Source organism: Dysidea avara, chromosome 11, assembly GCF_963678975.1.
Source record: "Dysidea avara chromosome 11, odDysAvar1.4, whole genome shotgun sequence".
In the NCBI taxonomy this organism is placed as follows: Eukaryota; Metazoa; Porifera; class Demospongiae; order Dictyoceratida; family Dysideidae; genus Dysidea; species Dysidea avara.
The window spans coordinates 27,655,481-27,667,595 of NC_089282.1; the positions used below are offsets into that span (position 1 = coordinate 27,655,481).

At 40.2% G+C, this 12,115-nt stretch overlaps 2 protein-coding genes and 1 long non-coding RNA gene across 3 annotated transcripts; 1 reads left to right on the forward strand and 2 right to left on the reverse strand.

The window, feature by feature from the left end:
- Positions 1–4,412: 4,412 nt before the first annotated feature.
- Positions 4,413–5,356, forward strand: LOC136239075 (uncharacterized). Its single transcript, XM_066029816.1, has one exon. It carries the CDS (start codon positions 4,517–4,519, stop codon positions 5,159–5,161), a length of 645 nt encoding a protein of 214 aa, XP_065885888.1. The 5' UTR covers positions 4,413–4,516; the 3' UTR covers positions 5,162–5,356.
- Positions 4,573–7,558, reverse strand: LOC136239074 (uncharacterized). Its single transcript, XM_066029815.1, has 2 exons — positions 7,171–7,558; positions 4,573–7,076 (listed from the first exon to the last, which is right to left on the reverse strand). The coding sequence occupies exon 2, from the start codon at positions 6,690–6,692 to the stop codon at positions 5,247–5,249; it is 1,446 nt and encodes a 481-aa protein (XP_065885887.1). The 5' UTR covers positions 6,693–7,076; positions 7,171–7,558; the 3' UTR covers positions 4,573–5,246.
- Positions 7,559–8,148: 590 nt separating this feature from the next.
- Positions 8,149–10,901, reverse strand: LOC136239434 (uncharacterized). The gene is made up of 3 exons (XR_010693467.1): positions 10,706–10,901; positions 8,287–8,861; positions 8,149–8,232 (listed from the first exon to the last, which is right to left on the reverse strand). It is a non-coding gene; the product is annotated as an uncharacterized lncRNA (long non-coding RNA).
- Positions 10,902–12,115: the final 1,214 nt, after the last annotated feature.

The window sequence follows — 12,115 nt, forward strand, 5'->3', positions numbered from 1 at the left end:
CGCAATAACGTGACGTCACAAAATACGTACATTTCTATTGGAATTCCGTGTAGTACGTCACGAACATACTCGTTACGCTTGCTGCGCTTGTATCAAAGATAAACAAATTGTTGTAACGACAGAATTTTGTAACCAACGACTGTGAAACTTCGCTACAGTGAACTCAAGTAAGTAATCGAGGGAAATAGGATGGTACCGACCCTCAAGGAAGTTATACGCAAAATTAAAGGAGATTGAAAGTGAAAAAAACGGCCCCAAAATTACTTTAAACCACTTTACTTTCTTCGTAAATATATTCTATCCTTTTAACTGTGATAAACCTATTCCTTACCATTTAACAGAGGGAACCAGAGGAAATATCGGAGCAAAACAGGAACTGTTGCTTGAAGAAACGACTAAGTATCTTCCATTTTTAACCAAAAGTTTTAACCATCTTGCAGTACAACGCAACGGTAAAAGACTGTGTTGGTGACACGCCTAGCTTACCACAAGATTCGAAAGTGGAACCGGCTATAAAAGAAGCGGTATGGACGAGGCATGAAGGTACGATGAGTGAAAGTGTGACAGCGTGTAACAATCACGGTTAATGCGATACGCTTTGTTACAAAATCTACGGTCTGAATTCTCTCGCCAAAATCTCTCACATAGACCTAAATACTTACTGTAGTCTGTTGGATTACTATTTACGCTGCTTAGAACACTAATTCTCACAAAACTGTCTTGTCCTTTCAAGTCACGCGTAACGGAAATCAAACCGGAAATCGCTTGCGTTTCCTATCCCTTTACTCTATTATCTATGACTATACTAAGCGTACCAGACCCTTACTCTGCGAAGGGGCGGGCGCCGCCAGACTATCCGCCATGCATGTATCAGGGACGTAGCTACTCGGCCAGGACTTTTTTGAAGGCCGCGAGGGGGGTTCCAGCACCAGCATTGAATTACTAGAAGCAGGGGTCTGGGGGTGCAGCCCCCAGCCACTGAGAGACTTTCAATATTTTAATAAATCAAAACTCAGCAAATTGCTATATTTTATGCAAAAAGTACATTAATTATCATCAAGAGTAAATAATGGAAGAGTTATCATGCATTAAGTATAGCTATACCCCTGGGATGAAGGTATATAGTACTAGATAAAGTCACCTAGTGGAAACAGACAGCATAACACATATAGAGACACATATAATATTCTGTAAGTGATGGTTATATCTCACTGTGGTATACTACTGAGGAGCCATGAATCCATGCACTGATACAAATGACAATCAAAACAATATATAACTATACAAATATGCATAGCTAGCATGAATTCATTTTGCATAACACAAGTGATAAATTACTGGAGCTCTATATATCTTTAAACACTGCACACCAAAGCTATAGCAGTATAAGGTCATGTTAAGTTTTGCATTTATAATGTTGGAATGTCTGAAAAACTTCATATATGGACATGGATATTTACATGCATGCATGTTAGAGTATACCTGACTGCTCTATTAGAGTATATACCTGACTGCTCTATTAGAGTATATCGATTTTTAAAACAAATTTTGAAGAGGGCTCATGTTACCTCTGTAAATCCTTCCCTGAGAGATGAATGTAAGTTTTATCAATTGTTGTGCTGTGCCGCCATTACACTATAGCTAATTTTGTTCTGCCACACTAAATGGTGTGTTAGGATCTTGCTTGCAGAAGTCTAAATTTTACAGGGGAGGGGGGGGGGGGGTTTCCTGAACCCCCCGTCCCTACGCCCCTGTGTATGCCTGATCAGTTTGTTTGTTTGTCTTTACCAGTTTGCATGGCACTGCATGGAGGGCGAACATGCAGTGTCAAAGTATATATTTGTTGATTTGGATGGTAACAGATTCTCGAGACTGAAACTATATGCATCATGTGACGTTTAGCTGCTTTGCAGTTCCACGTAGCCACAAAGATTGTCATGCCAAATCTTAGACTTAGTTCCTTCACATCATAAACAACAATGTTGAGCATGTACTAGAGTGGATGGTGGAATGGTAGAGGGAGGCTGCATGCGAATAGTTTCAAAACTTGACAGATTGGGTTTCTCCTGCCAATACTATTTATATATACCTCATACTTGCAGGGCTGCCTTGGACACTATATATCTCAGATAAGGAGAGCATTACTGCTCAGCTATATGTATGGAAGGTTCATGAACCATGCAACCTTTCTTGCTGTTGCCTTAAAGCAGCAGCACTGAATTTCCATCAATGCTTCTCAAAGAATATTCTTTACCCATGTGGAGTTTCTGTAATTTCTTTTGTATTTTTCCTTGCCATACCTGCATGTATAGGCTCAGTTTTTCCTTGTTAGCTCATCACTTTGTCAAAGTTGACGGTTCTAAAAAATTAAGAAAATAATTGCAGTGGACATTTCATAATATCAGCTAGCTAGATTCAACTACTTTTTACAATTCCTAGCTGAAATATCCTCTTGGAGCTAGAGGCTATAGTCTAGTACATTTTGTCCCGGTAGGCTGCATCATCAGCATAATATATTAGCTAATATTTTTCTAGCAGATGACTTGGAGATAGCTTTGGAAGAGGTGACAAATTATTAAAATGGAAGCCATGCAGGTGGTAATGGCCAAGTGCTGAAATTGCAATGGTCTCATAACTAGGGATGCACGTTCTCCTATTAAATTGCTGATCGTGCAAACAATATCAGGGTGATATGAAGTTATCAGAATGGATGTTGGGATAGCTGTATAGCTTCAGGTGCTGGTGGTTATGTAAGTCAGCAACTGACATGCATGACCAATGGAAACTCAGCCAAAATCCTTAATGAGCATTGTAGAGAGAACATGTACATGATTATTGCTGATAAGTGTAGCACTGCTGAAACAGTATAAACAGGGCAGGACATATTCGTACAAATTCAAAGACTGATAGTTTCAAATCTTGTTTGGATCACTTAGGAGTCCTTTCTCAGTCACCATTGCATGAGCTAGCAGTTCTGGGCCATTATTTGCCATCATCATTAACAGCAATGCATGCATTATGAATTTCATCAATCAATCCTCTATATAGCTACTTGATCAGTGTAGGTTAGTGTTTATCCAGGCTGTTCAGTAGGGGAGCTGTCCCCCCCACCCAGGCTGTGAGTGACAACATATGTAATGCCTCAGTTCAGATTCAGACCGTCCAATATGTAATGGCAGGTTAAAAGTTACAACCTTCAGTCACTGATTGCTCTTCAGGATGGTCTAACTTTCACTAGGAAATGTAAATTCCTACTTAGTGAGCTGTTCAAATCGTGAGAGCCTAAATCTCTTCAAGCCTGAGTCCAAAGTACACTAAGCCTTCAAAATTATTCTTATGCATTCAATCTCAGAAAGTGAATTCCCAAACTATATGCAGTTTACTTTCTTAATACTGGAACAACTATTTGATTTTCAATTGTTTTATGTGCAAGTGTTACAAAGCGTAGCTATAGAGCTCTTTCAGCACGTGAGCAAAATTACGTATTCTAAAAGGGTCGCCCACGCGTAGGTAGTACTGGTGCACAAGGTAACGATGGTGATTTGTGCGTTTGTTGGTTGTTCGATGCGGTCAGACCGAGACAAGGGGATTTCCTTTTATAGAATCCCTGCAGTTAGAAGGAAAAGTTCTAGACGCAAGTTGGAGCTGTCGATAAGGCGGAGAGCTGGGTATGTGGCAGCTATTTCCAGAGAGGACCTAGACGTTAAAGCGTTAGGAAAGTATCGAGTCTGCTCTCGTCACTTCCTATCTGGTAAACCTGCAGCTCTTAAGGATGACACTGACATAGACTGGTTACCTACAATTAACCTTGGCCATTCTAAAAGGGCCACCCGTGATTCTGCTGAGCAAGCTGTAATGCGTGTGATGCGTCATGAAAGAGCGAGAAGGAGGAGAGACATGCAGCGAGCCAAACAACAGCAGGATATAGAGTTATCACACCAGCTTGACATTTTCGTTGCGAATGAGATTGACGACGCCATAAAGGAAGAAGTTGAGTCAATTATCGATGAATTCACCGTAGCTGAAGATGCTACACATGCTGTTGCAGAACAACTTCTTGAGGAAGCAGTCGTATCAGTCAGCAGTGAAGTTGGTCGTGAACAAATTGAATTAGCCATTCTTGAATCAGCAGCAGGCAAATGTAACTGTGCTGATATGGTGAAGGTTTTGAAGGAAGAGTTGGCAGCTTGCTACACAAAGATAAACAAGTTGTCCAATGAGATTGCAGTATTGCAGCAACATGTGTGTTCGGCGGTGCCATTCAATGAACAGTCACTTGTAGATGATGCCTGTGTGCAGTTTTATACTGGATTACCCAATTTATATATTGTCAAGACAGTACTTGATCATGTGCACAAGACAATGGCAGGAGAAAGGGCCACCAAGCTGTCCCCCTTTCAAGAATTTGTGTGTCTTGCTAAAGCTTCGTTTAAACAGTCCTCTACAAGATTTAGCATATCGCTTTCAAGTCTCTCTATCAACTGTGTCCAGAATTCTCTCCAAATGGCTTGTGCAGATGGATATCAGATTGCAAAAGCTAATTGTCTGGCCAGACCGTGATAGTCTACGCAAAACAATGCCAAAATGCTTCCAGACAGCATTTGGTAAATCAGTAGCAATTATCATTGATTGTTTTGAGGTTTTTATTGAACGCCCCTCCAATTTAGAGGCTCGTGCTGTTACTTGGTCTAACTATAAGCACAAAAACACAGCAAAAATTTTGCTAGGAATTGTTCCTCAGGGTGTGGTGGCTTTTGTTTCGGATGCATGGGGTGGCCGTGTGAGTGACAAATACTTGACTGAACATTGTGGATTATTATCTAAACTGCTTCCTGGTGACATTGTATTAGCCGACCGTGGCTTTGATATTGCTGAGTCAGTTGGTGTCATGCAAGCACGTCTACATATTCCTGCATTTACAAAAGGGAAGGATCAGTTAAGTGCACTTGAGGTTGAACAAACAAGGAGTATAGCCAATGTGCGTATCCATGTGGAGAGGGTGATAGGTCTGGTGAGACAGAAATACTCGATTCTTCAGAGTACAATCCCCATTCACTTTGTAAAGTGTAGACATGGAGAAGATATCCCATTAATTGACAGAATTGTTCGTGTAAGCTGTGCACTCACAAATATTTGTAATTCAGTAGTCCCATTTGATTAGATAATTTACAAACATGTATTGTATAATAATTATTATATATGCAAATCATGTATGTATAATACATCTCATACCACAACTGAGTCAATTAAGTTTCCAATAGTTTCTGTAGTTTGGAGCAGTCAGAACAGTACCATTTTCCTTTAGGAACACAAGACAAATCAAGGCACCTCACATGGAACCATTCTATCAGGCAGTCTGGATTGTCACAAGCAATCATTAGTCCTTCTTCTGGACCATGACAGTAGCAGAAGGTTTGCTCCTCTATACTGATATAGTTGTTGCTACTAGGTTCACCACTACTTGGCAGCTCACTATCTATTGAACCAGAAGTACTGATGTTGTCCCTGGTGAACCAATTACCCAAGATCTCTGGTAACAGGCATGACCTAAAAAAATACTCTGCTTTTCTCTTGTTCTCTTCCCAAAATATTTGTTGTCTAGTAATCCGTTCAATGTGCAAGCCTTGCATTTCATCCTCAGCAAATGTGCAGACACAAAAGGATGAATAATCAACGTCACAGATGAACATTTGTGTCTGAACTTGATAAAAGTATGCATGTGTACAATCCAACTTGACCAATCCATCTCTTTCCTTCAGGCAAAACCCTTTATCTTGAACAGCATCTTGAATTGTTTCATAACGATGGGAGTAGGGACACTTGATTTCAAGAATTCCCTTACCACAGCAACTACAATCTAAAATGGCATCAGGTGAGGCACCCATGTAGGGCCACTTGGGATTAATAACAAGCCCACTGTTTGTAATCTGAAGATTCACATGGTGATGTTTTTGAGCTCTAAGGTAAATTTCTTGGGCTATTCTCTCTTGTTTGCTTCCCCATGCAGTTTGTTTACTATCAAAACTAAACTCTTCTGGATAACAGATGGTCTTAATGAGAGATTGAGAAGGGTTGGCTGGGTTTGTATGGCAAACAGACTTCATTCTTGATGCTGTAACTCTTCCAGCTCTAAATGTGAACCACAGCCTTGACTGGCTTTGTAACCTTGTTTCCTCTTCAACAGCCAGAGACATTTCAACAGTCATTTCTAGTACTGTGGTTTCACTAAGTGCCAGAAGCTCATCATATCCCAGATCAACATATTCTGGTTGCCTTAATGACATTAAAGGCCTTGGGAAATTTGGTAGCATAAACTTCGGTATGAATGGCTCAGAATAACCTGATACTACAGAAAATACTGCAGGACATGTGCCTCCAAGACTAAGGTTCTGAAACAATGTTGCCATTTCAGAGTCTGTAGCAACTTCTCTGTGTGCAACAAGCAGTACATCACTCTCCATTTGCGGACTATCTTCTCCATCAATTAGCTCATCAAGTTTCCGTTTCTTACCACGAGCTGAAGTAAAGTCAATTTTCTTAATAGGTCGGTATTCGATTGACTTCATGTACGATGGTATAATCCATTGACATACCTGTTGTGTGCTTGTCTCAGTACCTTGGATTCTTGCCAGAGCCTCGAGGTAAAAAAGGACAGCAGCTATATGAGTGCATGCCTCACCCAAGCCAGCCATGCAGTTGCAGTGGGCACAACAGACTTCACCACTTAGCTCAAGTACAATCCAACAGCTTAATGCAGTCTCACTGATGCGCTGTGAATGACGGACCTATATAATGACAATAATAACATAACTAACAATACTCCTCGTGTCGGCATAAAATTCAAGTGAATTGGATTGTGAGCATTACTGCTATCAGTGCATGACTTCAGTAGCTGAAGCCAGCAAATACAGTGCATGGAACCTCTCTAACATTTTATGACCAGAATTTTAGGCCTTTATTTACTGTACTATAGATGCATTTTCCTTATCTTTTAGAGAAATGTCTAGTTGGGACTAAAATCTATTACTGTGGAGGAGGTTTTTCCTTCTTTCGGGGAGTTTGTTAAAGAGGCTTCGCTGTAAGGACGTATAGATATGTGATAAGACATTACAAAGCTTCAGCAAGTGCAATATACACGAACAGTACCCCTCCCCCAGTATATCTACTTACGCGTCCACAAGTTAGATATTTTCCTGATACTTTTTTTGTTTTGACATCCTTAACCCACCCACAAACAAACTGGTTGTAAGCCTCCAGTCCTTTGCGAGCTTGAAACTGTGTAGCTGTCATAAAACTGGTTTTCAAGACCAAGTACGACACCAAGTCACAGGCATCAACTGAAGGCGTTGTACGGCAAACGTCGCCAATAGCAACTCCAGAGAAAGGGTCCACTCCGCCTAGAGTAGATATTTTGTCTAAATATCTATCCTTTGCTTCTCGGGAGAGTTTTTCGGCATACAGCGAGAGTTTAGCCATTCTATCCCCTTCTACGCAGCCCCTAATTACCAGCACCTGTGCACCATTACGACTGACGCGTGGGCGAACATAAAAATTTGCGTAGTTTTGCTCACGTGCTGAAAGAGCTCTATATGAGCAATCTTATAGACTTTCACCCAGTTACCCTCCACATCCCCTACACCATAGATATATAACCTGGGAGTTATATATCTATGCCTATACACTGTAAAAAGTGAAGTGTGCTGCCAGACACCACAAAAATGTCACAATATACACACCATGTGCAGTGGCGGATCCAGGGGGGGGGGGGCACAGGAGGCACGTGCACCCTCCCCCCTTCCTTGGGTTTCCAATGTAAAAATTCGACATCTTCAAAATAATTTGCTAACTGATGTTACGTGTTGGACCATAGAGACTTAGAATAGGGATTGGCAACGGAGGCGTAAACGGAAATAATCCGCGTTTCGCTTTCCCGTAATACAGTTAGGAAAGTACACTTCTGAGAATGTTTCATGTGTTTCCACGAAGATTTAATCTTTAAAGGTACGTAGCTCCGTTAAGGATTCTTGCTAGCATGCGCAATGGAATTTCAGTACGGAAGTGAAACCTGCCTTGCAGTGAAGGCTCAGTTGCGTATTTATCTCTCGTCCCTGATCCGCCATTAGAAAGTTATTAATCTCAGCTGCTTAACTCTCATCTATTAGTCTAATCTTCTCACTGGAACAATTTTCCCTCTCCCACATTGTATCAGTATGCCGAGAAGCTGTAGCTAATCTGCTAAAGCATGAATTTAACTATAGGATACCCTCACATCTCTCTCTGGCTCACCTGTACAGAACCTTACTTCAAGGTCGCACTGACTGTTCTGTTAGAGTTATTGACTGCTTTATTAGAGTATATCTGAACCTTTGAAGTCGGCATTGATGATTACACTCCATCAGCTTAGACCATTCAAATTCAAATGAGATACTGTAGCGGACTGGGTGTGCCCCTCCTTTTACAGCTCCTGGACTTGAGTAGGAGTAAGACCTATTATGTATACCAGATTGTAAACTGAATGTGAAGTCAATGAAGCATCATCCTTGGTCTCAACAATGAGGGACATCCGTTCCATGAGGCAGCACTGTCACACAGGATAAAACATAGCACAGTTTATACACCCTGTACAACATTGATTCATGTGCCACACAACTCAGTTACAAATAACACCTTGCCAGGCTATTATTTACATGTCATTTGAAACTACATGATGTAAACATTGCAAATCCGACTAGGAGGTTGGTTCTTGCTCTACTCTTGCATGGGCCTGTTGCAGCTTGTCTTGTGTTATACTTCTGACTCAATCTAGTCTGCTAGCAGGTCTGTAGGTACTGCAACTGCTCACTCAGGTGTTAACAGCTTACCTAGCATTACAATCAATCAAAAATCAATTAAGACTACTACATAAACACACCACAAATAAATCATAATTCAGGGTTCTGCCCAGAAATTCCTGAGTGGTCTAAAGTTAACATGAACTGATATATTAGGGTATATTACATGTGTATCAGTGATGTGTGTAAGAATTGTACTGGTCGGATTTAAGAGGGTACTGGTCGCTTTGAACCACTGCCAACCAGTATGGGCAGAACCCTGTGAATCATTACACCAGAGTAATTTCTCCTGCCAGACATTTTATGTGGGCAGCAGGAAAGACTTCTAGTCACTGTTGTTTTCCCAATACAATAAATTATGTCATCATATTTTTTTGCACTAAAGGTGATAAATTTACATATGCGTAATTCAACTCTGTATTGGGGAAGTCAAGAACCTAAGCCCACAGTACTTTCAAAGTTCAGCAAAAAAGAGGCTGTAATCCACATTCAATCATTTGCTGTGCAAAGAATGTGAACTACTGTAAATCAGGAAAAATTCGTTGTCAAAATATTTTCGTCGCTGGCTGTATCGAGGAAAATTAAAATGACGAATTATTTTAAACTATTATACGGACAATCTGCTCATACAAATATTAATGTATACCTAGTTATTTCGTCAAAAAAATTCGTTGATCATGCAAGCGACGAAAACATATAGCGTCGAAATTTTTAATAGACGAAAATATGTAGCATCAAATTTTCCTGATTTACAGGTATACAATGTGTAGAGTTAGCCCTGTCAACACTCCAGCTGTGGTCATGGAATATGGAAAACAGTGACCAGGTGATTTACTTGCAGTCCCCAAACAAAATGTCTGGCATGTAAGACTAATACCAAAAGAAATTAGATACATACCTTTGTGCAATATGCAATTTCATTAAATTGTTTACTGAGGTAGTTGGTTATTATGTGCATAATTATATTCGTGAAGAGAATAATTTGTTTGGAACAAGTTCGAAAAACATGTCATTCATTGCATCCCTATGTGTTGGTAATGCAGCACACACACAAAAATACACTTTTGTACTACAAAGTCACACACACACACACACACACACACACACACACACACACACACACACACACACACACACACACACACACACACACACACACACACACACACACACACACACACACACACACACACACACACACACACACACACACACACACACACACACACACACACACACACAAAAGCAAAGCTTTTGGTAACAGTATAGCAGCCACGCACACACACATTAAAGCAAAGCTTTCAGCAATAGCATCAACGTAATTCCAAAAACCCAGTTTGAGACCTTTGCTAAAGAGCACACACTAGATCATTATCTGTTATATTCTTCCCTCTGGTTCTTAGGTGGTCTTCCAACCTTGAATTTCTTGTAATTTCTCTCCTTTCATCATAGTTCTGATGCCAAGACTATACATGTGAAATTTTCTGTTGCTCATTTTAAACTCTGCCTACACGAAAGTAACAGGAAGGATTTGTAAACTAGATATGGAGTCACATTCTCCAAAGTAAACATTTGTACTGAACCATGGAAATTCTTCAGCCAGTACTTCACGAAGCTCAGTAAAACTACACAAACTTGTACAAATATCGTTCTGAAATGCCCTGTAAATAAGCATTCCCCTTCAAACAACGCCCCTATTGTTAGAAATTTTGATCCATTAACACTTCCAAGGTCAAAATTCGAGCATGGGAAATGTTAACATCGTTTAGGAACGTTGTGTCACTTCAAAAAAACTACACAACGGTAAATAGCGTTGAACTCCAGAGTAAACAACAAAATGACAGCGCGCTAAAACACACAAGTAAGAAACTTACCTATCCAATGTACTTCATATAGCCATAACTTCAGCTTTAACACACGAAGAATACGTGCACTGCACGCCTGCTCGAGTGCCAGTCACTCAAAGGCTCCACCATTTTCTACTTCAGGGTACTTCACCAGTGAAACAGCGAAACGCGCATTGATTTATGAAAATAATAATTTTATAGTGCATTTCCAATCCCTATAAGTCTAGTATCTATGGTTGAACTAACTCTCACTTGGATACAGCTGCAGTGGCGATAAATTCCATTGCCTTCTTGGGGTAGAAACGGATCGAAATATCTGCAAAACTCCGAGATTACAAGCCGTAACTCTTAGAAATCTTGATCCTTTATCGAAATACTGGAGTTCAACCTTCCTCTGTGAGTAAACCTTCACCTAAAAGCATTGGTAGTTTGATTGGTGAGGTAGGTTTCCTGTCGCTGCATCATTTGAACACGATTTTGGGCTACAAAAATGGGTTTTCGTCTATGGACACCAAACGAATGATAGCCCAAACTTTCTCACACCACAGTAGTAATTATCCATCGACAAAGAAGTCACATACGAAGTATGGTTAAGGTTGAACATCTCTAACCATCTGGGTGAGCACGATATAAGGCAAAATTTTCCCGAAATCACACCTTGACTACACATCTTGTACACTCAACTGTTTATAAATGGATATCTTGGTGTAAAACAACTGTATGATCCACAAAACACAGCTAGAAGTGAGTTTATTCTGGGTTATCATCGTCAGGAATCAAAATAAATTTAAATGGCGTTAAAGAAAGCTCACGTGATTTCAGCCATTTAAACACTTGATGTGACTAGATGTCTTGTGCAGTGCTACGACAACTGTGATTTTATCTCTAGATTGCATTCCCGGTGATAAATTTAGGCAGTGTATCATTATCTAACCCTAACCCTAACCCACTCTTAATAGTCCAGCGCCTAAGCCACAAAACCATTCACTTTTTGATAAAAGCACCAAAATTTTTATGGGGTCACAGTTTGTAGCATGTGTACTAAGTGATTTTAGAAGGGGAGGCATGTAAAAAGTCCTTTGGGACCCTATTTTTTGGACCTTGACAACAAAACTATTTGTTTACATGGAAAACAATCAATATCCTATTAGGTTAAAGGCTGGATCTAGTATTAGACCAGTACAAAGCCTGCAGCTGTGCATGCAACATGATGGCCCATTAAAATGCCACATGCAGGGGCGGATCCAGAGTTTGGAAAGAGGGGGGGGGCACCTTTCTGAAAAACAGTTGAAGACCAAAAAACTTGCTGAAATCCAGTTGAAGACCAAAAAAAAAAAAAAAAAAAAAAAAAAGGTCACGAAATAATAGCTAGTTATCCTTACCAACTATATCACGTCTGTTATGTAAAATAAAATCCTATTTATAGCTTCATAGGTG

Excerpts from the sequence above, each read along its gene's own strand:
- LOC136239075 (XM_066029816.1), top strand. The coding sequence starts at position 4,517 with ATGGATATCAGATTGCAAAAGCTAATTGTCTGGCCAGACCGTGATAGT.
- LOC136239074 (XM_066029815.1), bottom strand. The coding sequence starts at position 6,692 with ATGGCTGGCTTGGGTGAGGCATGCACTCATATAGCTGCTGTCCTTTTT.